The 27,108-nt window shown below is 45.5% G+C and overlaps 2 protein-coding genes across 2 annotated transcripts; one reads left to right on the top strand and one right to left on the bottom strand.

The window, feature by feature from the left end:
* Window positions 1–49: 49 nt before the first annotated feature.
* Window positions 50–7,922, bottom strand: UBE2J2 (ubiquitin conjugating enzyme E2 J2). The gene is made up of 7 exons (XM_042831740.1): window positions 7,772–7,922; window positions 6,116–6,246; window positions 5,852–5,892; window positions 4,927–5,029; window positions 4,677–4,815; window positions 4,148–4,228; window positions 50–3,390 (listed from the first exon to the last, which is right to left on the bottom strand). The coding sequence occupies exons 2-7, from the start codon at window positions 6,244–6,246 to the stop codon at window positions 3,106–3,108; spliced, it is 780 nt and encodes a 259-aa protein (XP_042687674.1). The 5' UTR covers window positions 7,772–7,922; the 3' UTR covers window positions 50–3,105.
* Window positions 7,923–18,965: 11,043 nt separating this feature from the next.
* On the top strand, window positions 18,966–23,929 carry SCNN1D (sodium channel epithelial 1 subunit delta). The gene is made up of 12 exons (XM_042831822.1): window positions 18,966–19,285; window positions 20,037–20,289; window positions 20,420–20,613; window positions 20,732–20,835; window positions 21,031–21,194; window positions 21,333–21,428; window positions 21,568–21,685; window positions 22,036–22,114; window positions 22,332–22,389; window positions 22,832–22,887; window positions 23,234–23,309; window positions 23,543–23,929. Exons 1-12 carry the CDS (start codon window positions 18,966–18,968, stop codon window positions 23,927–23,929), a joined length of 1,905 nt encoding a protein of 634 aa, XP_042687756.1.
* Window positions 23,930–27,108: the final 3,179 nt, after the last annotated feature.

The raw sequence follows: 27,108 nt of genomic DNA on the forward strand, positions 1-27,108 counted from the left end.
CCAGATTCCTTCCCAGGGATCCCTTTGTCAGAAACAGTCCCAGAGAACATTTAAATTTTATCATGAATGTTTATTATGAACAAACAACTTTACAATGCAGCCGTTTCTACTCCTCAGTACATGCTTGAAGTGAGGTAATTCCTGTGACCTTGAAATTTCGGGGGGGGAGAAAAGACTACACATAAATCCAGGATCGTTAAAAGTCACGAGATCTTTAAAGGCCATCGTTGAGATGCCTCACAATTCAAGTTGCAAAACTTCCTTACCGTCTTACAGCAATCTATGAAATTGCAGCATGAAAGTGAAGGGGCAACCATTCGTTCCAATATCACACACTGAGGGACAGCTTTTATTACATCAAGTAATGCACTGCTTCAGGGCATGGTAACATTTTTGCACGGCAAAGACTGGTTTACTCCACCTACTGACTTTGGTAACAAAAAGATCAGATACTGCATCTTATTATAAATGCCTTAAAAAAAGAAAAAGAACAAAATGACAAACTACACAAAAGGGAATAAGTCTTCTGTTACCAAAGGCAAGGAGCAAGGACACCTATGGACATTTTGTAAAGCTAGAAGTGCAAGGATTCAGTCAGATATTGCTCCTAGCTTTCAACAAATAGCACCCAAAACGACTGTCCAATCTCTCTGAATCCAGGGTACTGAAGAGAAACTGCAAATGCAAAGTAAGGTTTTGGGGTTTCTTTTGTTGTGTTTGTTTTAAACGAAGCCAATCCTCACAGAAGGTGCAGCATCTCCAGGGTTTAACAAGAGGCTGTTTTCTGCTTCCAGTTGTGGCACTTCTTAAAAACAAGGGACCCACCTGCAGATGCTCATGCATAGCTTAGTGCCAACTGCTTGTTGCTTTCTCCTAAGAGACATTTTGTGATGTGCCATCTCCCAGTTTTACTCATTCTTTCACCTTGGCAAGGCACATTTCACAAGAGATGCCATCTAACCATACCCGAGGGCTCCTTGCCTTTGTCTTCAGTTACGTGGACAAAAGATTTTCCATAAGATAAACACAGACAACCATTCACAAGCTTTTGTCTGCAGGCGACGTCAATGGTTAAAAACAAAAAGGCATTGTGAGAACACAAACACATCTGAATGATACGAAGATCCGTGAGGCAGAACAGCCTCAGTTAAAGGTCCATCTGCTTTGAGGAAGAAGATATAAATAAAAGTCACTGACAAGCCACCTGGAAAACCCCATCACTGCAAGGAAGACTCGACACCCCTCCTTCCTTCACAGTACCTCCACACTGACAGAACTGTTTCCAGATGCACATAAAATCGGTGTTTCTCCTTTCACAAGAGCTGATTATGCACATACAAGAGGCAAATTAGTTATAAATAAGATTTGGTAAAACCACAGAATCAAAAAAAAAATACCTATAAATACATTTTAAAACCCAGCCTTCTCCACATCCCCTCCCTCCCTTATCTCAGATCTACTTGAAGATTTCTTTAGTGTAGAGCTGTCCTGCTAGCTTTGATAATTCCTACCTACTGCAGAGGATTGGTCACGTTTACTGAAGCTCTAAACTGCATGGCTCAAGGGTTTATCATTTAGTTTTGCTTACAGTTCAAGATACCGAGGAGAAGCAGAGAGAGAATGAATCTGAAAGGGAAAATAAAACAGTTTAAAAAAAAAAAAGAAAGGATCTTAAGTACATGAGGTAATATTGATTGGGCTCTTCACAACAGCTAACAGACAAAGCAGCTGGAGGTGGAGCTTCTTACCCTGCTATCACCTTTTTTGTACCATTGACAGCAAGTGCACCCTCCCCAGAAGACAAGACATCACTGCCAATTCTAAAAGGCACAGTATGTTCACCTCTGGAAAAGCATTTAGAGGAAAGTAAGCAGGAAAAAAAAGCAGGATGAGTTGAAAAAGTCACTTCAGGCTTTCAAACTATACTCGAGGCTTCACTGTTTTATTCACAATCCTGCAATCTCACCAACAAACAGTATTGCTATCAGCAGAAGAGGAATAGAGACAAACTCGGAACTAGAAGCCAAAAGCTTCTAAAAACTTAGGAAAAAAATAAAATAAAATCAGTAGTTGGGGCTTTGTGGGTTTGTTTGCATTGCTCTGGGATTTTTGGGCCCATTCTCAAGTAAGCAAGCAGAGCTAATGCCAGGGGCTCACTTCCTTCATCTTGTGACATTTCAGGTTAATGCAGCTGACACTGAAGCAGCTCACCTGTTACTCAGACAAGACTGACTTCACAAGGGTTGGGTTTACTTCAGTGTCTAAAACCCAGCAGTTCCAGAGATGTTCTCAATTGGTAATCAACTCTCCATTGGTCTGTGAGCTTTTATTTTCAACAGTGGCACCTTGTGATCACAACAAAGTATTACAGCTTTCAAAGGTAACACTTCCCCAAATGGAAATCCCTAAATGAACGAATCCAAAACAACACTGCCCAGCTGTATTCCCACTAAAGAGCAATTCAGACACTTTTCTCAGGCTAACCATTCCTACTGGCTGACAACTGCACCCCCTGCAGCCCAAATAAAACCTCCAATTACACAGTGACAATTTAGACAGCACATCAGACACATACGGTGTTATTCTCCCAACTCATCTGATCACTACTGACTAGATATGCAATGATGTTCATTCTATCATAAAAATGAAGACATCTATCTTCTGTAGCATCCACGTTCACATGAACCAAGTCCTCATCTTGACTCACCTCCAATTGTGTACAGACTCTTCCCTAATGAAACTAAAACGATATGCACCACGTGTGAACCTTTAAAAACTGTTCAATGAAGTAAAAAGCTTTATTTGCTTCAGGTTTTCAAATCTCAAATAACAGATGGAGAAGTGCTATAAAAATCAAAGCACTAGAAATGTTGGTGTTTCATCAATAATGCTTTGACTTGACAACAGGATCTGCGAGCAGAACTTTGTTTCGTTTTCTGCCTAACTGAACATACTCCCACTTCCCAAACTCAAAACGTGAGCCAACCAAGATTTCACCTGTCATTTGGTAACACAAAACGTTTATCCCAGTGTCAAAAGTCAGACGCCCAAAGAGTCCCACTCACTCAGCAACTACATCTAATTTGGTCTTGGATTTTATTCTCCTCATTCTTGCGCTATGCTTCTCAGTACATATTTGACTGTGTAGGCAAAGGCTGCAAAACCAACTATAACAAACAAGTTCGCCAGAGCTCCACCCAAGAGTCCGTGGTTACGGTTGGCCTGCTGGAGGCCAGGGTGGTTGGCAGGTGCCAATGGAACGTGCCCGTTAAGAAGGGGGATTCCATTCTGACCGTAGTGTGCTTCCCCATCAGGGACAACATCTGGTAAAGGGAGGGATGGAGGTCTGCTGTTGAGCTCTTCTTGTGCTTTCTGTTTTTGTTTAATCTCCTGGAGGGGGAGAAGAAGAAAAAAAAAGAAGAAAAAAAAAGGGAAGCTGAAACTGAAAGCGGTGAAGCTTTTGTGTGTTTTGAACAGATTTCAGAACCTCAGTTCTTAAGGCCAGATACACAAAGCTTAGTCCTCCAACCCAGCAGAGTACACACAACTGTAAAATGCTGGCATCACAGCCATGCCTGCTGCACGTGTAGCAGTCAAGGCTGTAACAACAATAGGAGATACTAACGGCTGCTTACGAGGGTGGATGGTGATAGGACAAGGGGGGGTGGTCTTAAATTGAGACAGGGAGGTTTAGGTTGGATATTAGGAGGAAGTTTCTCACCCAGAGGGTGGTGAGGCACTGGCACAGGCTGCCCAAGGAGGCTGTGGATGCCCCATCCCTGCAGGCATTCAAGGCCGGGCTGGATGTGGCTCTGGGCAGCCTGGGCTGCTGGTTGGTGACCTGCACACAGCAGGGGGTTGGAACTGGATGAGCACTGTGCTCCTTTTCAACCCAGGCCATTCTATGATTCTATGTTTCTAAGTGTTTTGATTCCCCTGACAGTGGATCTTTGTTTAACAGCAAAACGTTTGAATCCTGAAATTGAACTTTTTAATTCTTTCACACTGCAAAAGAGTCTTTTAGAAGGCCTCTAAGGTTGATAAAAGTAGATAGACCTTAGAGTCCTAAACAACTAGCTTATAGGTCTACACAGAGAAGGTGAAAAGCTAAAGAAAACCAGTTACTCCATGAATTGAATGCCCCTACCTCCACCACTTCAGGGAAGAGCTCACAGAAGACTTTATCTTTTAAATTGAATGCTAAGCTTTGTGCAGCAAGTTGTCGTTTCTGTGAAGGAAAGAAGAATTATGAGCACAGGAACAAAACAAATACAGCTCAAACACTGCACCTGGTTCCTTTCCACACAAATGGGAGAAACTAGTTAGATAGTTTACACCACTTGCAACTGCATACCCATCAATATTATCATTAGGCATTTCTAAACTCAACCTCTGCTCCTGATTCTTCTTCTTATGGCCTTGGTGAGCTGCAGTGACATCCCTGCCACCACAAGCACCAAAAGTCCTAAGCATGCAGTTTAGCAAAAAAGCATTTCAAATTGTACTTAGAAATCCTCCCTGTCCCCACGCTGCCTAAAACTGCTTGGATTCACCCTGCCATCACATGCAGTAGATAAGATATCAAAACATCAGCTCTCACTGTTGTTTTAGCCTAGAGGTCACATTCAGCAACCCCTAAACTGAAAGTAGCCCAAAAGCTACAAGGTGGAACTTACTGCAAACTCTGAAGTCTCTATGCTGCCCAGGGTGGGACCCTTTTCCACCATGAAACTAAGGAGGCCTGTCAGGATGGTTGAGACTGACCAAGCTGGATTCCATGTATCAGGGTGGAAATCAGTGATTGAAAGACATAACCTAAAAAGATAAGACAAAAAGGCATTTTATTTTTGTGGTTAAAACCACTGCGTGCTTCACATATTGCAAAAGCGGTGTTTATTGCTTTAAGTGTTAGAAGAAAATCCTTACCTTGTATTACACTTAAACCTTCCATTAGGTGTAATCATATAAATACTAGGAGGTTTAAAAGGAAATTCTCTGGGGAATATTAGTTTCCCATGATAATAGCCACCTGCATTACACAAAGAGATGAATTACTTATTTTGCATTAAGATGAAGACCTAAAGGTATTCAGATTGGGCTAAATAAAACCCTGTATTTGTTTCCCTCTCTTCCTCACACTAGAGGGATGAAGCACATCATTTTGTGCCTCTGAAACAACCCCCAGCTGCAGCACATTCACTCTGGAGACAATTACATCTCTATTACAAACACTCTTTTCTGTTTTCTAGCCTGCCATACATTCAAGGAACATCAGCCAAAGCATATTTAACACAACACCGATGCTTCAGAGTATCACAAACACAATTAACTGCAAATGGAGATCTCTGAAGAACCTGAACTTCAAAAGCATTTTGTGAAAGGCTCCAGAAGACACCCTGAACAACGAAGCACACAACATTAACACAGCTTTTTCTGGTCCTTGGATTCTCCAAGGAACTTCATGAAGACAATACAGCTCTCAGTTCAGTGAGAGATGCTCATGCAGTAAGGCATAAGCAAACCATCCTAAAAAAAAAAACAACACCCTAAGGGATGAAATATTTGGAAAAAGAGGTTTTATGAAGTTATTTTGACTGTCCTAAAACGAGTTCCCTAAGTTACTTAATAGAAAATGTAACAAATGTGGTTTCACTATCATACAAAGAGAAAGATTAACAGACAGTTGCACCCCTCACTCTTTTCCATAAGCTACCATACCAGTCACAGGCTGCTTTGCAACTGCACTCAAGGTTCTCAGGGCTATTGACCACAGCTGTGCTTTGCCCATTCAATCAGCCATGCAATTACTGAGACATGCCAACCAATGCCCACTTTTGCTTCGTGCCTTTACCTTCATAAGGAGTTGTTTCAGGTCCCCGGACAACATAGTGCCTAAGACAAAGGAGAAAACACAAACAGTGTGAGAGCCTTCACACCATGAGCCATCAACTTCTCTAGAAAGAAAGAAGACTAGCATCACTTCAAGAAGTTCCATATGCCACCTCCCAAAACCAAGGCTCCCCTACAATTCATAGGGGGTGAAGGAGTCAGACCTGATGACCAGGAAAGTCTTGTTCTCTCCACAAGTGCACAAACAGCTCGTTCTAAGTCTTACCATTCAAGGATATTAGATGGGAGGGGTTCTGCACAGATATAAGGCACTGGATCTTTCTTAATTCGAAGGTAGTCTTGTTTAAGTCTCTGTGTTGCTGTCGTTGGTGCTCTCTTATTACTGCTGCTGCTCATCTGGTTTTCAAAAAATATATACAAATACAATCTCAGCAGGTGTAGGGCTGTGATGCTTTCTTGAATACAGCTCCTACATCTACCAGTCACAGCATCTTTTTAAAAACAGTCACCATCGCCTTTAAGCAGCAAGAATCACACGCAGTTTTAACCAACACACTCCCAAGAGAAGCTGTACATCACCCAAATGGGAAAAAAACACCCCTTCCAGAATACTGCTGTGGATGTATGTGCACAGAATTGCTATCATGAAAATGAACTGCACTACAGAACCTATTTGAACTGTTAACAGCCATTCCTGGGTTTAGGCTGGGCACAAATCACAGCCATAACGTTTTAAAGGGCTCAGTCCTTTTCAATAATTCATTTCCCAAATTAGTTACAATATCCACGGTGCAAATCTGCCTGTGATTTAAATTCATTTACTCTTTCTATCACAAGCAAAGAAAAAATAATACAGTCATTGTATTACTGACTTCGGGGAGGAGGAATTTTAAGTTCAATCTGCTGCCTGCTTAGGGTTCAGTTAAGCTTATGAGATCTTCTGAGCCAGATTATTCCCTTCCAAAGGAAGAACTTCATCCAAAAAGAGGCAATTCAGTGTGAACAATGGAAAATCCACGCTGTTTTCAAGACAAAGAATGTATCAGCCTTTGCAATGCATCTACAGAGCAGACATCGATTAGCAAATGCTACTTAGCTCTCTTTCCCTCACAGAAGCACAACAAGTTACTTAGCAACTCAGTTTCTTTCAGGGCTCTAGAAATTCAGGGGAAAAACTGGAAAGGTTTTATAAACGCTTTCTATAAAGATCTAAGATAATTTTCACGTGTGATAGCAGGGTTGGACACCAGAAAATGCCTTATAGCTTTCTATTCAATTCAATACACTCAGTGAAGTATATTTCTAGAGAATATTTATACCACTAACAACAACTACAAAAAAATCCTCCCCAAAATAAACACTCTTAACCTGGTTTTCCTTAAAAGTACTGTAAATCACTCTAATATACAGTATTGTTTCCTGAACGAAATAGCCCTTTTTTAAATACATCTCTTTAAATACCCACCAAAAAAAATTCTACAGAAGTCAGCTTTGAATTTAAAGCCGAGATTAAATCACGCCTTTTAATTTAGAACAAAAAAGGGAGCTTTGTAACAGCGCCCTTCACCACAGTTAGCAAAAATAGACTGAAATCATCCAGACTAACGTACACCTATTGGGGTTCCTACACCCCTTGGAGCCTTATCCGAGAGATCCTTCGCATTTTAAACACCGAAGAACGCTTACAGAAGCTACCCCAGGACATCGATTTCCCCATCAATACAACACAGGCAGGGCGGACGAGGAACTAAACCAAGGCCTTTCGATCCCAGCAACCCAAGTACGGCACGGCAGCTCCCAGGAGAACGGACAAGAAAGCAAACGGCGACACGCAGGCCTGCCCTCAGCCCGGCTCCGGGTTCCTCGAGGCGGAAGATGGGAAGCCCCCGCTCCCCGAGCTCGACCTGCAGGCCCCACTCACCTCTCCCTGCTAAAGCAAGCCCCTCCACCGCCGGGTCGCTCCACCGGCCCGCAGCCAGCGGCCAAGCAAGGGAAGCAGAAAGAGAAGGAGCGCCGAGAACTGACAGCGGGCCGGACTGAGCCGGGCAGGGCAGGGCAGGGCCGAGACCCCAGCACCTCCCGCTACGGCGCGACCGCTGCTTCCAACCAAGATGGCGGCCCGGCGAGGCGGAGCCGGCGCAGTGCTGCCGTCTGCTTCCGGAAATAGCATCTCCACTTCCGGCGTGCGTACTTCCTGGTCAGCTGACTTCCGGGTCAGCTGACTTCCGCTGTGCGCTCTGCAGCGGGCGCTTCCCCTGTGTGTCCGATGGAGGGCAGCAGGAGCTTGCGGACGTATTGCAGCTTTTTGTTCTTTCCGCTGCTGGAGCGGCGCAGCGCTGTCGTGCTTCGTTCCCTGGGTGGTTTGTCAGCAGCCGGAAGGAAAAGCACTGTGCTTCTCATTTACACTGTGTGAAATCTGTACCTGGACACTGGAGGGCTTCAGAGTTTGGGTTTCGTGCTGTTTGAGCGGCAGTGAATGTTGCTGAACTGTGTTTATTCTTGCCTTTTAAAAGTGTCTGTCTTCATTCAAGGAAAAGCAAAACTTTTACAAGTATTTTTCCTTCTTTTGATTTCACAAAAGAAAATTGAAAATCTGAACCCTATTAAAGGCAGGAAAATATTTTCAATCTGAAGTGGTTTCACACTCCATCAGCTGCAGCTCCCCATGTACACATGGGGGCTGTGATAGGAACTAAATCACTCAGGGTTGCTTTGGTTACGATACACTGACTGATCCCATTCCTCACCGTCTGAGTGTGCATTCAGACCTAGAGATATCCCTGACCAAGGTTCCTTCACAGATCCTTGTGTAAGAGTACAGGATGTTAACACAAACTTCTTGGCCAGGTTCCGTTTGAGTAATTATATTCTGCCTTCCTGAATTCCCTGCTAATTTCAAGTGCGTGTGAGATGCCTCCCTTCCAGGCCTGCCTATGACCAATGAATGCCATTTGTATCAAAACACCTTGCTGCCTTCCATCTAAATGTGCTTCCATTTCATTGACAGGTGTTTCTTTCCCCATCTGAGGGGTCTTAATGCTCTAACAAACACACTGGCATTTACTGAATGAAGTTGTCCTATACATTTCATCTAGAGGCAATTCCTCACTTAAAAATGAGTAACCTCCCTCAGCTGGATGTTTTGTCACCATAGCACATGTTTGCTTAACAGTGTTACAGAAGTACAGTGCATTGTTATCCAGTAGATTATGCCATTTTGAAGAAGCCAGACCCTTTTGATTTCCTAGGAAACTGCTCCCCATCATTTTGTTTTGATAGGGAACTGATAACTTGTTCCTAAACAACTTCAACCTGGATCATTATCTCAAGCTGCACATAAGGGCTGTGATGCTTCCCAAGTCTCACTGATTTGTTGTTGATCACGAAGCAATCATTCTGTTGCTTTGAAGCTCCGATTTTCTGCTCAGAGGAAGGCAAATATTATTTATCTGCCTTCAGTTGAAGCATGTGTGCTTAATCATTTGGTGAGCGTCACCCATTTCGAGCTCTCTGGCTTAAAGGTTCTGCAGCAGCACATGCCAAACATGAATCATAATCCGTGTTTTCCATCATCACTGCTGCTATGATAATGATCAATGTTGTTCATTTATAGGTCAGGTGAATATTTCCAGGCATCATACTTCTGTTGGGTTTTACTCCATTTTCTACAGACTAAATTGGAGGGGCAGCAGGCAATCGCTGGCCTCGGGTGACCCAAATAAAAGGACAGGCAATTTAGCCTGAGCACCACAGGTGGAATCCTCAATAAACCTGCTGAACCCAGAGCTTTTTTTTTTTTTTTCTTCCTTTTTATTTCCTCTCCTGCCTGGTGAAGGACAGGATGACCTCCTTTGTGATGATTGACGTGAAGCCATTAGTACTTACAAATTAATTCCAGCCTGTTTCTGAGTCAGAAGGAGTAAAGGTCACTCCTCTTCCTGGTTTATTCCCCTGATACTAGATAACGAACTCCATCACCAGGATTCTGCTCCCATTCACCTTTCCATCCTGTGCTTCCCGAAGGATAATTGGCACACGGCTATCAGTGGCCATGAGTGGCCTAATGACATCACCAAGAGATGAGCTATGACATACCAGTTTCTCTTTGTTGTTCATCACTTTCACTCAGAGCCTTTCACTGCTTCCGCATTTGACATTTGTATGATTGCCTTTTATATCCAAAGTGCAGCATGCCTGGTATTAGAATGTTATTAAGCTATTACTTTGCCAGATGGATGTATGCCTTCAGAAGCCATTATAAAGGCTGTGGTTTTGTTGCTGTTGAAATCCCATTAAAGAAAGGTAATCCTTACAGTTAATCATTCTTCACGGAGATCATTTGGAAGTTCAAAGCACGTTTTTGTGTCTAAACATTTCTTTTTTCTTCCCTCTTTAAAATGACAATTTAGTCCTGCAGTCAGATTGAGGCTGAATAGAGCAGCAATTTGTTTGCCTTCGGTGAGACACAAAATGAGCCTCACTGGATGGTCTGATTTGCTCATTTCTTTCAGCCAATATTCCTCTGCATGACCTACAGGTATTGCCCCCAGCACAGCTGAGCCTTTCAGTGATGAAATGTTTTCTGCCCTATAGAGGTCACTAAGCAACACCTAGATGACTTCAGGATTTATGTCTGCCAGCACAGACTCCGAATAACTTGAAAAATAAATATATGTAGGAGATTATCAGAAATAAGACAGGAAGGCAGCATGATTTCCAATAGCATCCAGAATAACAGCACGGCATCCCATCTCTCAGTTTACACTGAATATTCATGACGTGTCCCAGGGAATCTTCCCTTGAGGGGTGCTGGGGGGGCATTCTGAAGTCTGTGACAGATTAAAGTGAGCCTGCCCTTGTTCATCACAACAGCAAGAAAGTACAGTCTTACTCTATTTGTACTCCAATATTGTATTTAATGTGTAACAGATATATAGCAGATGGCATTCTTGAGCAAAGAACAAAGCTAGCTGCAGGGGCAAAGCAGGGCATGGGAAGCAGAGATGTCTTGAATGCAGTTTCACAGGTAATTGTTGCTTTGACTATCAAGTCAAAGTCGATGTTCAGGCTGCTCATGTTTGCTGCCAAAACCTTCTGGAAGACTCCACTGAGAAGTGCCAGAGGTGGAGAGGAGAATTGGGGTGTTTTATGTTAAGACACCTCTCAAAATAAAGTAATAAAAAATGCATTACTTACATCATTGGCCTCACTGTGTCCTTGTGTGATGAGGGAATGAATGTGTTCTGTCAGAAGGAAGAGGGAATTTGAAGGGAAAAAAAACATTAAGTAAAGGAGAAAGCCTTTCTGGTGTACATTCACTTCTGTTCTTTATCTGTAGACCTCTGTGCTACAAATGGATCCAGAAGTGAAAATAATCTCTGGATCTTATCCTCTTATGCTGATGAAGTGGTAAGAAAGTCTGTTATGTTAAGCAGTGTGTGTTGCAAGGAGCTCGTTCTATGAGGCTGGAAGCTAAAGGCCCAAAGATGTGGGGTCTATTGCGTGGAGTTCCCATGGAAAATACCTGCAGGGTTGTTAAATGCACGAAGAATTCTGTTTGTCTAATGCAGGAGTAGTGTGGACCATGTTAAAGTATCAGGTGAGATCTAGGAATATGTCTTAAAAACATGTTTAAATGCTACAGCATGACTACTACCCATCCTGTTGCAATTAACAAGCAGTATCAAAGCAATAGTCATCATCATGCTTACATGGCAGCTTACATCACCAAAGCTTTATACAAACACCAATTAACCCTCCCAGTAATGCTGCCAAGTGTCATTACACCTGTTTCAGAGATGAAGCAACAGAGAGAGGCACAAAGATTTGCCCAGGATTGTACAGCAAGAGAAGAGAGAAGTTCAAGAGTTGAAGGCTTTCAGATTGGTGTTTCCTTGCAGAGCTGTGGCAGACTCTGCCCTTGTCTGTGGGTGGAACATCATCTTTGTGGACTTGCAGATGGAGCAAAAAAGGAAATTTTCACGTTGTATTTGTTTCTTGTTTTGGAAAACATGCCACAAACAGAAAGCCTCCAGCATATGGAATTTTATCTTTGTATGTGAAGAGTTTGGAGATTTCTGCCTTTGGGTGGGTTTTATACAGTGCCAGTCCATCTCCTTTCGGTTACAGACCATTCCTGGTCTAACTTTCGGGGGCTGCTAAGGGACTTTTTATGGAGGATTTCCCTTAGAGCTGACCACACAGGTCAGACTAGGCATATTTGGGCAGTTACAGCAGACTATTCGTTCCACATTACTCATGGTTACATGCGGGTTTTGGAAGCCACGTGGCAGCATTTCCACTCTTTAATTGGCTGATAAAGTTGTCCTGGACATGGAAAAAATGAAAAACATATGATTAAAGGCAAATCTGAGAGCTTACCATTTCAGTGCAGCGTTTTCTTTATGAATAAGCACACCCCAAACATCACAGCAAACAGACCCAGGGTGTGCAGGTAGTTATGGACCTCCCAGTATTCACATCCGAAGAATAAAAAATAACTCATGTGCTATATTCACCATTAGTCTAGCGTTTTGTGTTGATTTTGACACCATTTTAAGAGTAGAACATGATCTATTTTTTAAAGCCAGGTTTTATCACAGAATCGTTAAGGTTGGAAAATACTACTAAGATCCCCAGGTCCAACCCCAACCCATCCCACCCTGCCCAATGGCCACGTCCCTCAGTGCCACTTCTCCACCTTTCAGGAGCACCTCCCAAGACTCCCTCACTTCCCTGAGCAGTGTTTCCATCCACAGTGTCTCCCAAGGATCAGCCTGAATTCAGAGAATTATTGCTACACGTGTAAAGGTTTTCACTGCTGTGCTGTCTGTACATTTACCATGATGGCACCAGCTCTATGGCATGGTTGGATTAGATAATCTTAGTGGTCTTTTCCAACCTCTAGGATTCCATGACATTGCAATAACTCTCAGGCACAGACAGATGTGCTCATTAGGAGGAGAAAAGCAACCTTCAGAGGCTGCGGATGAAAAATATAGCATTGCAGCTGAATTTAACTGAAAAGCATCCAGCCACAGAGGTATGACAGCTGCCACAGCCATTTATGTAATAGCTAGTTTCAGTTACTGATTTGCTAATGACTGTTTTGCCCTTGCGCAGTTTGTTCCCGGTTTCTTCATTCCCCTCCTTCCTAGCTGCCATACTGTAGTGCCTCTTCCTCTTGTTGACATCCCTTCTGGCTCCCATAGGAAAGCCTGGAGGTGGTGGACTGAATAACCCCAGCGAACTGCTGGCCCACACTGCCTTGCCATCTCTCTGCTGGGTACCAAAAGGAGCAGCAACCGCTGTGGGAGAAGAGAGTAGAGGAGCCAGGGATACCATCTGCCACTTTCTCCAGGAGCTTGGCCAACTGCTTGGGGAGATTTGGCATTCAAGCATGATGGAGATGTGAGATCTGCGATGCCAAGACGGCCGCATCGCACGTGTCCACAGAAGAGGTTCTTGCTGATGTTCTCCAACCTCTGGCCGTCCCGGCTGTGTTGGCAGTCCTACAGATCCTGCGTCTGAGCTGGAGGAGGGCAAAAAGCCCACTGGAAGGGGGACTTCACCACTTTGTCAGCCTTTGAAATGGCCGAGTCTGAGCCAGTGGAGCACCTCTGAAGGCCTGTGACGGCAGAAGCACGGAGAGCAGGGAACAGGAAGAGAAAAAGGGGGAGGTGTTATCCCAAAGGGATGACAGGAGCACGACACACGTCTTGTTCAGGAAGGTGAGTGAGTGGAAATGAATGCTTGGTCATCCTGGAGCCAGCAGGATTTTGCTGCTGCAGTTGCATTTTGGCTGTAAGCGCCTCTGGTGGAGGCGTAATGAAAAGCAGGGGTTACCTGGGGCCTCTTCATAACCAGGGGTGTAATTAAGGAATATTTAAATGCCAGTGACTAGCAGAATGTGCACGTGCTTGTTGCTGTGAGTTCTGGGCTGTGTAGAGATGCTCCAGCTTCAGCCCAGCTGGGGATAAATCCAAACACTGGGGAGCTCAGTGCAGCTGTGAGCAGGTTTGGCAGCCCCGCAGTGCTCGGAGCTGCTTTGGCTAGCAGCAAACCAGCACAGGAAGCCAACTCAGCGCTCCCCTGCTCCTGCAGGCAGTGCTTGTTGTGGTTTCTAGATACAGATCCCCTTAGCCACATCTCCCAGTGTCGCGTGGGTACAACCATGGAGAGCAGAAAGCAGTTTTGTACCCTGCTTTGAAGGAAGGCAAAGTGGGTCTGAGTGACAAGAGACAGAAAAGACAGAGCCTGGCAGAGCCAGCTCGAGCCCATACAGCACAGCCAACCATGGCACGCAAGGAGAAATGCTGGGAGTTGCCTATTTCTATACTCACCCACAGGAGTCTGTCTGCCTTTGAGTGGGAGGAGGAATAGACTGGCTTGTCCAGTGGCCATAAAGAAAGCCCTGTAAGGGAGTTCCCACCAAACAGGAGGAGGCAAATCACGCCAATGCCAGAGTGGGGAAAGCTGGGTTGGGATGCAGCATCCTCTGCATTGAGGGGTAGTGTGGGAAGATGGCTTGGGGAGTGCCTGGAGCAGTCCAGGAGAACCAGCTCCATCCACCCAGGACCAAGTGACGTGAGTAAAGCCTGATTTTCTAAGAGTCAAGATTAACATTAGACGTATGAAGGCTGCTGGAGGAACAGGAACCTCTGGAAGATACAGGCATGGTCAGGACTAAGGATGGAAAGTAATAGGACAAGTGTGAGAGCGTGCAATAACATCAAACAAATGCAACAAGGAAGAAAGTTAATAACTGAAAGACAGTTGGTGCAGTTAGTGGGCAGCAAATTATGGCGTGATGTGCTGCAAGGAGAACTGCTGGGAGCAGGGGGTTGGGTTTCCTTCTTCAATTTGGGTTCCCCCAGATCAGCATACAGTTCAGTGTTGCATTCTATCATGGGTATCCTTGGGTGCCTAAGGGGGAATAATTCCTGGAATAACTGCCATGTGCAATAGCTGCAGTCTCTGCTCTCTGCCTGCAGGAGGTTTTGTACCTTCTGTGTCACACTGAACTGGTGCTGATATGAGATACATGCATATACAAAGGTATACCAAGGTTTGTTCTGACTGCTGAATCACTTTCATTCCTGTTTTCAGCAATCTATCAGGTGGGAGAGAATCGTCTTATCAACCACAGCAATGAAAGCCAGTGTAGAGTCCTTTCCTGCAGCACAAAAGGTCATTCTGTTATTTGCAGAATCTATAACACCAATCTGTAGCAAGCCAAAGAGTTTTCCTCCCTTCTCCTGCCAGCTCAGGACATGAAATGACAAATGAGCAAGGGCCAACAGAGATGGCATCTTGCTTGGGGGAAAGCACTGTCTGCATATCCAGTTCTTCTCCATTTCCCACAGGAAAATCTCCTGGCTGTCTGGCAACACATCAGAACAATGCTTTCTGAGCCAATCTCTGCACTGAGGCCCGCAGTCATAATGAAGCAACAGAATTTGCCGTGTGAGTGTTCATTGTGCAACAATTTCATTGTCAAGGCTTTATTGTTGTCATTTGCTATTGCACAATATCAAATGGAGAGAGAAAGAAGGGCGGGGGACAAATAAATGAACACGACAGAATCAGGTTTTCAGTGTTCTGAGGTTTCTAATGAGAATTTGACTGCTTTGCCCATTAGTGACAAGTGGCTCTGCTGTAGCTGTTGATTCAGGAGCCAAATGGATTTTATTTTTTAATTTAAAATTTCATAGAATCATGGAATCATCCAGGTTGGAAAAAATCTATCATGTTGTAAGAAGCTTCTCGAGCAGTGTAACAAATGCAGGATGCCCTGGTTTAAATCATGATTGATAGCTCAGATTGAACCCATTCAAGCCCCACAGTCTGATGAGCCAAATTGTTAATGGCTATGGGAAAATCCACTGCAGATGAGCAATAGTTTTGGAGAAGCAGGAAGAAATCCACTGCTGTGTGTACCTTGCACTGACCAAGTAGTTGATAATTTCAGATTACAACAAAGTATGTAATTCCTGAAGCACACATGTGGAAACCTTAATGGCTTCAATTACCAGTGATCGTGCAAGTCATGGAAACCATGGAGAGAAGGCAGAAAGCTAATTGTGTGATAGGGAAGCTCAGAGCAGGAAGAAACTTCCAGGATCCATGGCTAACTCACTAGGTATTTATGAAATACAGTTAAAAGCCTGTTGAGGCCATTGAAAATAAAAAGGAACACCCCTTCCCCTCAGTCAAACCAATCTTAACCCAAGTGTAACCTTCATGTTAACTTGTTTGTCCAGTTCATTCACTTCCTATTATTCCTTGGATCATACTTTGAATAATTTCCATGATTTGTTTCTTAACAAGACCTGCCCCTTTTGATGTCATCAATTTGATCCATATAGGCTGGAGAGCTCTAGCCTATCTCCAGTAAGGACAGGCAGCCCCAAAGTGTGGCATCAAGATTTTCTTCTGTCCAGAGCTGAAGGCTGAGCTCAGTGCCTGCTCTGAACACTCAAAGTTTCTGCTAAGGTACAGTAGGGGTGGTTTGCAATTTGGTCTTTGTTGTTTTGCTGTGTTTCTGGATCTATGTACAACTGATCTGTAGCTCTATGCTTCAATATTTGCCTGCATGATGTTTGTGCCCTTGCTCAGGTGTTTAACATGTTGAGGGTGAAGTTGCTGTGATGATAGATGAGCGTACACCTGTTTGGGGATTGGAATTTGATGGTCTTTGAGATCCCTTCCAACCCAAGCCATGCTATGATTCAATGATTCAATGGTTCAATGATTCTATGATTCTATGATTCTATGGTTCTATGATTCTATGGTTCTATAACCTGCAGCCTCTCTCCAAGCATCTATCACCAACGAGATGGGCCACTGCTCACTGCTCTAAGTCTGTGATAAGTGAGTTAGGGACGGGCTGACCAGGGAGATGGATGAGAAGGGATTGCCTGTACGTGTTCTGAAAAGCTCCCTGCTATCCTGCGTTGCTCTACTGCCTCTTCCCATTTAGGTCTTGCAGTTTTCATTTCCAGCATTTAAGGAACTCATTCAACGTATGAGTTGAGTAACATTGCTTAAGGTGAGGGTTGAATGCAGCTTAGCATAAAATCTAACCAAAAATGTGTTATCTGGGGACTCATTTCCAGTTTGCCATGGATAATCCTTTTGACCAAAGCACTCAGTTGGAAGCCTTCAGGCTGGCCAAGCGAATCTGTAGCCAGTGCCTCAGAAAACTGTGGCTCTGTGTGGTCTGGAGGCTGGAACTTGGTGATTCTTGAGGTGCCTTCCAACCCAAGTCGTCCAATGATTCTATGATTTATTTAACTATTTCAGCACAATATTTCTTGTAGAGAAAGTGGAACTGCTCATCTCCTACGTCAGGTCTTTTTCACGTCATGCTTCCTATTTAATATATATTCCACTCTATTTGGACTTGCTGTACTTGTTGCAAATTAACTATTTTAAGAAAAAATATTAAAAAAGCATTTGTCATGTTTAATTATAGAAGTAAATAGGAGCTGCAGGGGGCCTTGAGTTAGTTTTGTGCTACTGTTAAATGATGCCTCAAAACAGAAACGTGGATGTGCTATGGTCTTTGAGGAAAATAGCCAGCACCAGGCTGGGTTTCCTTGTCAGATAAAGTAGTTAATTGTCATAAAGTTGATCCAACATACGGCTTTGTGGAGCACTATGCACTCTTTAAGAATTGTTCTTAACGAATGATGTGAAAAGGTACAATGAAAAAACTGTCTTAACAGCTTGCAATTCCTTAAGATCTATCAAGTATATACTTCAGATACTCTTGAAGCATTCTGATTCTTTGAGATAAAGCCACGTTTCAGCACAGGGAGGTCGAGCTGAGGGGGAAGGCACTGGAGGACAGTTCATGGGCCAGCTGAACTGGGGTACTCTCCCTGGTTGTTCACTTGAACAATGCTTTAGTTATGTGTGCACTCATTTCTTGGCTTCAAACACTGTTACTGTATTATACTTGGAGTTAAGGTTGGAGTGAGGTGTTGCACTCAGCAAATTTCTCCTAATAGCGTAATAGTCACGGTGATTCACAGAGAGCTGTCATGTTGGAAACTCAGATATTGCAGGACTTGATGGCATATTTCCACTTACTGAACGTGACAGCTGATACTGAAACGTAGGAAGATGCCATCAGTCCATGCTGACTAAAGCACGAGCATAAATAATGTTCACGTTTCCATCAGCACAATTCAGGGGTAATTTAGAGCAGCAGAGCAGCCTGTTTAGTTACCATGACGAAGGAGAGGTGGATTTTGACTTCCAGTTTTGCCACCCTTGGACGATGCTCAATCTCGGTTCTTCCTTTTCGCTTCAGTAAAACAAACATCCATCAAAAGATTTGTAGGTGCTTGGAGGAAACCATTTATGTAAAAGATACGTGGTAGAATTTCTAATAGCAGCGATTCATGTAACTGTGGTCTCCAGAACCAACCCGAGGGCATTTCGTTTTAAATAGGGCCTGCCGTGCTTAATCCACCTCCCAGTTTGGTTCATCCCCTCTGTGGTTTCAGCTGAGGTGGTGGAATTCTCCACTTCTTTTCCCAAATTCCTAATTATGTCCGCCTGTATTTCTATGCCCGTGGTGCATTTCAGAGATGGCAGATGTGAATCTTCCATTCTGCAGAACATGAGACCATGAGAAAGTTCAGAACCCAGTTTGTCCCTTCCATACACACCGAAGTTGGTCTCACTCGTTGATTCCCTGGCACAAGATTGGAGCCCTGCTGCTGGTTAAGAGGCTGTTTCAGGTTTCCCAGCCCAGTGGGTTCCTCCTGTAATTTGCTCACGTTAATGAACTAGTTAATGAACAGTATCGATAGACGGTGGTACAACACTTCAGAACTAAGTGTTGGTCCTTGGGTGTTCTTAGAAAGAAGGAAGCTGCACACCCCTTGGGCTGCAGACTTCTCAGCAGCGTGGGGCTTAGTCACATTGACTTTGCATATCCACACTAACAGAGATGTCATAGGGTGAGTGATACAAACACCTGAAGTCACTCAGGCAGTGGCACGCAGAACATTCGGTTTCTTTTCTGCTCTCTGCTGTCCAAACTCCGGGTTTTTGGGTTTTTTTTTTCTTCCCTTTTTGTTGAACAGAAGCAGACTTAAAGGATGGAGCAGGAAGCTGCAAGAGAGGAGGAAGAGAGAAAAGAAGGCTTGATAGAGTTCTATGATTCCTTCAAGGACATGTTTGAGTTCTTCTGTAAGAACACCACCATCCACGGCACCATCCGCCTCGTGTGCTCCAGCAGCAATAAGATGAAGACAGCTTTCTGGACGCTGCTCTTTCTTGCCAGTTTTGGCATGCTGTACTGGCAATTTGCACTCATGTTCAGCCAATACTGGGCCTACCCCGTTGTCCTCACCATGTCGATGCATTCGGAGGCCAAGATGTTTCCAGCAATTACCATCTGCAATCTGGATCCATACAGGTAACCCGAGCTTCCCCTCGGCTGCAGCCCTGTCCTTTGCTACAAGGGCCCAGAGATGGTTGCAGCAGACTGAATCTGGAGAAGGTTGAAGGTTGATGATTTGGGTGGGCAGTAGGAAGAGCTCATGAGATGGAGAAGGACTGTTGTTCGAAGCCAGGTTGGATGGGGCCTTGGGCAGCCTGATCTGCTGGTTGGCAGCCCTGCCCATGGCAGGGGGCTGAAGCTCAATGATCCCCCTCTAACTTAAGCCATTCTGGGATTCGATTCTACCGTTCTATCTACAAACTGGTTTTCAGACCAGATCTTGTTTGTAATTGTGCAACAGTTTATCTCATGCACTGGTTCAGGATCAGAACTCTGCCTTGCTGCCTGCTTTGAGTGCTCCCTGATTTTGTGCTCTGATAAAAACAGCCTATCCCCAAAACACACAGCCACTGCATGCATTTGTCCACAGCTCAATCACAGCACACTGGAGTGATGCATGCTAAGATTCTGCCTGCTCGTTTGTTCAGACAAATGGCTTGAAGGAAGCAATAAAACTTCCATTGAAGCCTGTGTGACTGTGCTCGCCAAACACAGCTCACACAGTTGTGGTGACTTATCAAGGGGTTTTAAATTACGTGGTGAGGGAATTATGTAATTTCCTCAAAATAATTATATAATTGGCTGTCAGGAAGGCCTGTTTGTGCAGCTGGTTTGCCTAAGAGACACGTGGATATTCACGATGAGCCGATATCTCTTGCCCTTACAGATTTGATCTGGTTAGCGAGCACTTGGTTCAGTTGGATCGCATGGCAGAGAAATCTGTGAGTGTTCTGTATGGCATCAACACGTCTGCCAGCTTGTTCCACGTCAACGAGAAGAGCATCCACATGAGAGACTTGCCAAGCGCAGGCAATCACAACAGATCCGGCTTCAAACTGAGCCCAAACTTCTCTCTACTGAGAACAACTGAGTTCAATAATAGGACAGGAAAGAGACAGTCTCTTGTGGGCTTCAGACTGGTAAGTGTGGGTCCTTTTGGGGATGCTAACCTGTCTCCATGGAGCTAGGGCCCCACCTGAGCAAGGAAAGAATCATAGCATCATAGGATCATGGCTGTGCTGAATGCCTTCCTCTCTTCTTCTCTCTCAGTGCAATGCCACAGGTGGGAATTGCTTCTACAAGACCTATTCATCTGGGATGGATGCAATCCTTGAGTGGTACAGGTTTCACTACATGAACATCATGTCCCAGCAGCCAGTTATAGTCAACATTTCTGATCACGAGGAGAAGATAGAAGACATGGTCTACTCCTGTCAGTACGATGGGGAGCCCTGCAGGCCCAGGTACTCTGCTGCCTCAGATACTGATGAAGATCTCAGCAAAACTCAAGGGCTTGGGAGTCTGAAACTGAGCCTCCATTTGACATAGTGCAAAGCTGACTGGAATCTCTCTTTGTTTCAGTGACTATGTTCACTTTCACCACCCAGTCTTTGGAAGCTGCTATACTTTTAACAGCGAAGGAACAGACTCCTTCTGGACAGCAACAAAACCAGGAATTCCTTATGGTATGTTATTTGGCAAAGGGTGGGAAGAAGACGTGCAATAGTTACCTGACCATCCCCCAGGTGTCTAAGGAACACCAGTGCCTCTTCTGTGAGCTAGGAGAGCACTTCCATCCGTGCTGAGAATTCAAGACACGATGACATTCCTATTTTGACCCCAAAAAGTTGCGTTAAGCTTCCCTCTTCTTTGTCTTGCAGGACTTTCCCTTATCCTGAGAGCAGAGCAGAAGGATCACATCCCACTCCTGTCTACAGTAGCAGGTGTGAAAGTGATGATACACAACCACAACCAGACACCATTCCTCGAGCATGAAGGCTTTGACATCCGACCAGGCATTGCCACCACCATTGGCATCCAGCAGGTTGGCTGCTGGCTTGAGAGCTGTCTCTTCCTTCTGATGTCCTTTACGTGGTGCTCCATCCAGACAAGTTTAGATGACAATGGCTAGGGCCATCAATTAAAGCTGCTAATCACTCAGGCCTCTCTTCTGTGTCCACAGGACAAGGTGAATCGCCTGGGTGGCAATTATGGGAAATGCACAACAGACGGCAGTGATGTGAAAGTTAAACTCCTCTACAACTCCTACACCCTGCAGGTATTGTCATTGTGGCTGGCCAAGGTCCCCATGTATTCAGCAAACAATTCATACTTTACTCTCCAGAGAGCTTTTACTAAAGATCTGAGCAGTGGAGAATTGATGGTTTATCTGTTCTTTTGTGCCTTATTTTTTCCAGGCTTGTCTGCATTCCTGCTTTCAGCACATAATGGTTCAAAAATGTGGCTGTGGGTATTACTACTACCCACTGCCTCCTGGGGCTGAGTACTGCAACTACAACAAGCAGCCTGCGTGGGGTAAGGGAAAACATGCTGTCCTGTCCCCCTCAGCAGGGAGCACCTTCCCAGAACAGACACTGGCTATATATGTGCCTCCTTTGATTGCTGCCCTTCTGCTTTGTGCTTCAGCCTGTTTGCTCACACCACTGAATCCATCCAGACTGGCAGATGTCTGTCTGTCTGCGTGTTTGCACTGATATCAAGTTGGAGCATGAGAAATTGTGATGCTATCAAGCATCACCATGTTCTTAAGGCAGGATCTGTCTGAGGGGATGCTGTGTGTCTGGGCTGATGAAGATTGGGCAGAGGTTTGGGGAGTGTTCCATTTGCTCACTTTCCATTCCCTGAGTGCGTTTCTCTTCCACCAGGGCACTGCTTTTACCAGCTGTACAGCAGGCTCAGGAATCACCACCTGAATTGCTTTGATCAGTGCCCCAAGCCTTGCAGGTAGGTCATGGAAGTAGGGCACGATCAATGCCAGCTTTCAAAATGGAAGGAGAGGCTTTGAAAGCAAAGTATCATAGAATCATGGAGTGGCTCGAGTTGGAAAGAACCCTTAAAGGTCATCCAGTCCAACTCCCCTGCAGTGAGCAGGGATGTGTCTTGTTTCTGAACACTGTGCCCAGAGTCACAGTGATTGCAGTCTCCATTTTTGTCCTAACAGGGAGTCGCTGTACAAGGTGTCTGCTGGGACAGCCAAATGGCCATCGGAGAAGTCTCAGGTAGTCCAGGCAGCCAACTGTGGGGTTTAGAGGTGGAATTGTATCCATGTAGCTATGGGAACATTGAAAATAAAAACAAAGACTAAGGCAACAGCAATGAAACAGGCAAATAAAGCAAATTGGTCCCAAACCTGAGCACAGGGGAAGGACTCCATAGCTGAGATGCCAGACTGAGGTTCTGGAGAGGCACATTCTGTTCCAGCTCTTATCCAAACCTCCTTGTGACCCAAAACAATGCAAGCCACTGCCTGAGCTCCCACCTACAAAATGGCATTAATAACTTTCTGCTTCCAGCGGGTGCTGTGGTGCAGTAACTCACATGTCACTGTGTCTGAGGTCCTGCAATGGAAGCTCTGTGAGTCAAGAGATGACCTTTATAAAATATTAAACGTAATGAAACCCAAAGTCAGGGTTGTCAGTAACATGCATGTATGTGCTGCAGGATTGGATTCGCCAAGCTCTCAGGCATCAGAATGGATATAATTCTACGAGCAACAGGTTAGTTACCAAGAAAAAATACAGCTCTTGAACTATGGATTGACTTTGTCTTTGTAGAACTTGTAAATGTTGCACTAGAAATGGAGGGCAAGAGAAAATATACACGGTCACACAAAAAACACCCCATCTTTCCTCAGCACGCTGTAAGACAGTCACTTCTGCAGCCCTTTTCTGACTTAATTTTCCAAGCTTGTATTAAATGCACTCAGGAGGAAAACTTGAGTGAATGGGGGGCCCTGCTGCTGAGCAATCAGAGTGTGAAATTGAGAGAAGAAGGCCAGCGGAGCCTTCCTTCAGGTGTAGGACATGTGGGCACCTTCCTGACTGCTCCTTTTCTCCAATGCAGGAAGGACATTGCCAAGGTGACCATCTACTACAAGCAGCTGAACTACCAGTCTCTGAATGAGTCTCCTTTGCTCTCGGTAAGGTTGCTGTAGATGAGCTCTCATTAATTACAGAGTGCTGTGTGTGGTCAGAGGGAGGGCTGTCCACCAGTGTGGGCTGGAATTATTCTTCCTTAGGGATTGGCTTCTAAACGCCATAGTTTACACAGACACACACAATTAGTTCCCAGATGACGAACAGATAACTGACCTGCTGGTAGTGTGCAATGATTCTGTGCTTGGTAAACGTAGTGCTTTGATTTGTTCCACAGGATAATCTGCTTCTGTCCAGCATGGGAAGCCAATGGAGTCTGTGGTTTGGATCCTCGGTGCTGTCTGTAGTTGAAATGTTAGAGCTGCTCATAGATACATTGGTGTTGTCTCTCCTCTTCTGCTACCAAAGGTTCAGGTCAAAGACACTAAAGGTAGCTCGTGCCCCCTCCATCCCTAGTGTGAGCCTGACCCTAGAAAGCTACCGTGTTGTGCAGGAGGCTGGAAAAGGCTCTGCTTCAGGAGTGCCTATGGCCACAGCCAGCAGCAGTGACCCACATCCTGCCCAGCTCTCCAGCAAGGCAATACCAGAGCTCTGCCCAGACGTGGTGCTGAATGGCTTCAGGTACATGAAGGACAGCTGTCTGGAAGGAGAACGAAGTCTCTAAAAATGTGTGTTCAGCACAGAGCCATCAGAAGGGCTGCATCCTGAGCACAGCAATCACGCTGTGTCCCTCTGCTCCTAATGAACATCCAGGGAGGTGAGCACCGTATGCAGTCCTCCTGACCTCCTAAAAGCCCATTCACGGCTTTTAACTTTTAAACCCTTGCAAGGAAACCACCCTGTGGTGTCGGACAGGCCCATCTGCATTTCATATACACTTGAAAGAAAAGTCAGCCTACTGTTGACGGGGGACGTCCAACAGGGGCAAAGGAGTGCACGATCCCCATTGTCAGGGATGACAATTTGCCATAGGCTGCTCCGATCACAGCTCTGTCCTTTGCTGACCACCATTGCACATAGAGGACCACGCACAGAATGCTTCAGCCTGGATTATTTCAAGTGGGACTCGCTGTCTCAGGGGAGAGGAACGGGAAGAAATAGGGCTGATCAATTTTTTCTGCCACAGAAGAAGAGTCTGAGCTACCGAGATTAAAACAGCGCTGCGTTTTTAGTGCAGCCCATTTGTAGGGATGTTTCAATGTTAATATTTGACAGTAACTTACGTGTACATAAAATAACATATTTATTTTTGATGGCAGTGTCGGCGTAGGTTTTACTCCGTTACAATTGTTATGATTTTCTGCAGAAGAATTGTGAAGAAAGCGCTGAGCTTTGTTTTCTAACTTATTTTTGTAATAATAAAACGCTCTGAGCGCAGACCGTGGCTGCAAATTGAGTTTGATTTTGTTTTGCTTCCACCCTATATTTGGGTTTATTACCATAGAGTCACTTGGAAGGGAAACAAATGCTTCCTTCTGTTTTTGGGGGCTCTGGAAAAGTCAGTTTGGGGATGAGGGAGAACAGGGCATGGGATTGCGTTGCCTGGACGTCAGCCTTGGAGCAAGAGGGATGTGGCAACAACGCAGGGCAGGGATCTGTCAGCTCGAGCTGTGCACGTGCAGTCGCAGAACAAGCGGTGTTGCAAGGCAGAAAGGAGCTGCACACGCTGCATGAGTGGGAAGGAAGGGTGATGAGCCACAAGGCCAGCGCAGCCAAGGCTGTGGGGTTCAAGATGGGAGGCAAATCTGCTTCCCATCTGCTTAGGCTGCCTTTCATAGAATCAAACAGTGGTTCGGAGGTAGCAGAAGCAAAAGCAGCAGCCTCCAGCCCGAAGGCAGCTTGGAGCAACCTTCTCAGAGGGCGTGGGCCAGATTAGCAGCTGCCTCTGTATGACAGAACATTCCCATCGTCTGCTGCAGTTGAGCAATAATCAGCCGTGCAGATTCTTCATTAGGGTCATACCTTGGTGTTGTGATGTCACCCCTGGGCTGCCTGCTGAAGGCAAAGGGTTCGGCCGCCGCTCTGGGACAAAACCTCCCTCAGTGCAGGAAAGGTTTCAGAATTACGCTGTAATTCCAGAGATAATTAGGCACCCGCATCCCCTCTGTGCTGTACGTTCAATGCTTGGTGTTCCAGGACAACTTCTGCTGCAGACTGAGCTCATTTTCACCTGAAGATGAACCCACGTAGCCACCGGGGAAGAGATAAGGGAAAGATCCCAGGTATTCAGCCGCAGAGGTGCAGCTGCCTTGAGGCTCCCACAGAGACCCTGAGCCCTTTACTTGTCCTGGGAAGCAGCTGAGAGGGCAGATCCACAGCTGAGAGCTGCACGGCTGTGGGCACTCAGCATGAGTGCTTAATGGCACTGTGATATGGGGTGATGGAAGATATGCCTGCAGGATGCTGACAGTTCCCGTGGAGCACAGGGGCTCCTTGCACAGGGCAGCCATCAGCAGAGAGCTTGTAACAGAGCATAATAGATCAGGAGGCTCTGAAGGGATATGAACTGAGGGGTGATGTGAGCCCGTCACCTCTATCCCATCCTGGAATCACAATATCATGAGACAGTGGCACAGAAACCCAACAGAAAGGCACTGTGGGGTCCTAGGCGGCCACAAGGGCACTCTGGGAAGCATTTGGGGCATCCCAAAGCACACTGATGAGCTCTGGGAGCCAACTAGGATGCCCTAGAGTACACTGAGTGGTCCTTGGGGGCTTCTAGGGATCCCCAGGGCACACTGGAAAGCACTGGGAAGTCACTGGGGTGCCCTAGAGTACAATGGGGGTTGACGGAATGCCTCAAGGCCATTCTGGAAAGCCTCTGGGGCATCTTAGATCACACTGAGGAGCTCAGGGAGTGCTCTAGGGTGCTCCGTGGTACAGTGCGGGCATCCTGGGAGGGCTCGTGGGCACCCAAGGGAGAGCAGACAAGCTCTGGGTGTACGTTGCTGTCCCCAAGACTTCATGGGGAGGCTGCAGGGATCACTGAAAGCTTTTAGGGCGTCCAAGGGCAACCTGGAGTCTAAAGGTCCTTGCGGGCGTGACCTCGGGTGCTCCCGCGCCCTCTGCTGCCCCCTGCTGGACACCTTGCGGTACTACAGGTGCGGCCACACTGCGGTGCCACGGAGAGCCGTGCTGCAAAGCATGCTGGGAGCTCCCGCGCCGCCGGATTTCCTGGCGGCCATGTTGGGTGTGGCGGTTTGTTAGTTCCGAGTGGCTACGTTGAGTGTGGGGGTCTGTTGTTTTGTAGCGGCCATGTTGGGCGTGGCTACCCCCTACTTCCGGGCGGCCATGTTGTGTGGCGTTATCCAGTTGAGTCAGCCATGGTGGTGAATGGAGAGAGAAGTAAGGGTTTTCAGGCTTTTTTTTTTTAGGGTTTGAAATTCTTACTCTTTTTTTTTCAGGATTTAAGGCTTTGGGCCTTTCACACTGAGGAGCTCTGGGAGCAGAGTGAGGAGCCCTGAGGGTACAGTGGTTCACGTAGCATTTGCTTCACTGCCAACAGATCGAAGCTGTGGGTCGCAGGAAAAATAAAACAGGTTAAAAGGGGACAGATGGCGTTTCAGATCCAGTTAATGCAGGCAACAAGGCAAGAAAACCCAGGTGAATAAATAAAGCCAGAGAAAGAGGAGGGGAGGAGTTCATCTAGGTTTTTATTAACAGTGTTTCAAGAGACAGAAGAAGAAAAAGGAGGAAAAAAAGGCAGACATCACAGCAACAGCTTTAAAATGGTACAAAGATAATAACATACAGAATATCTGGTTCCATAGTTACAGTCGGTACAGGCTGTGTGGAAGAAGAGGGAGGGGGGGGGATTAAAAAACGTGGTCCAAAGTGTTACTG

Source organism: Centrocercus urophasianus, unplaced genomic scaffold (genome assembly GCF_019232065.1).
Source record: "Centrocercus urophasianus isolate 14NV4802_14NV808 unplaced genomic scaffold, USGS_Curo_1.0 seq_36, whole genome shotgun sequence".
Classification (NCBI taxonomy): domain Eukaryota; kingdom Metazoa; phylum Chordata; class Aves; order Galliformes; family Phasianidae; genus Centrocercus; species Centrocercus urophasianus.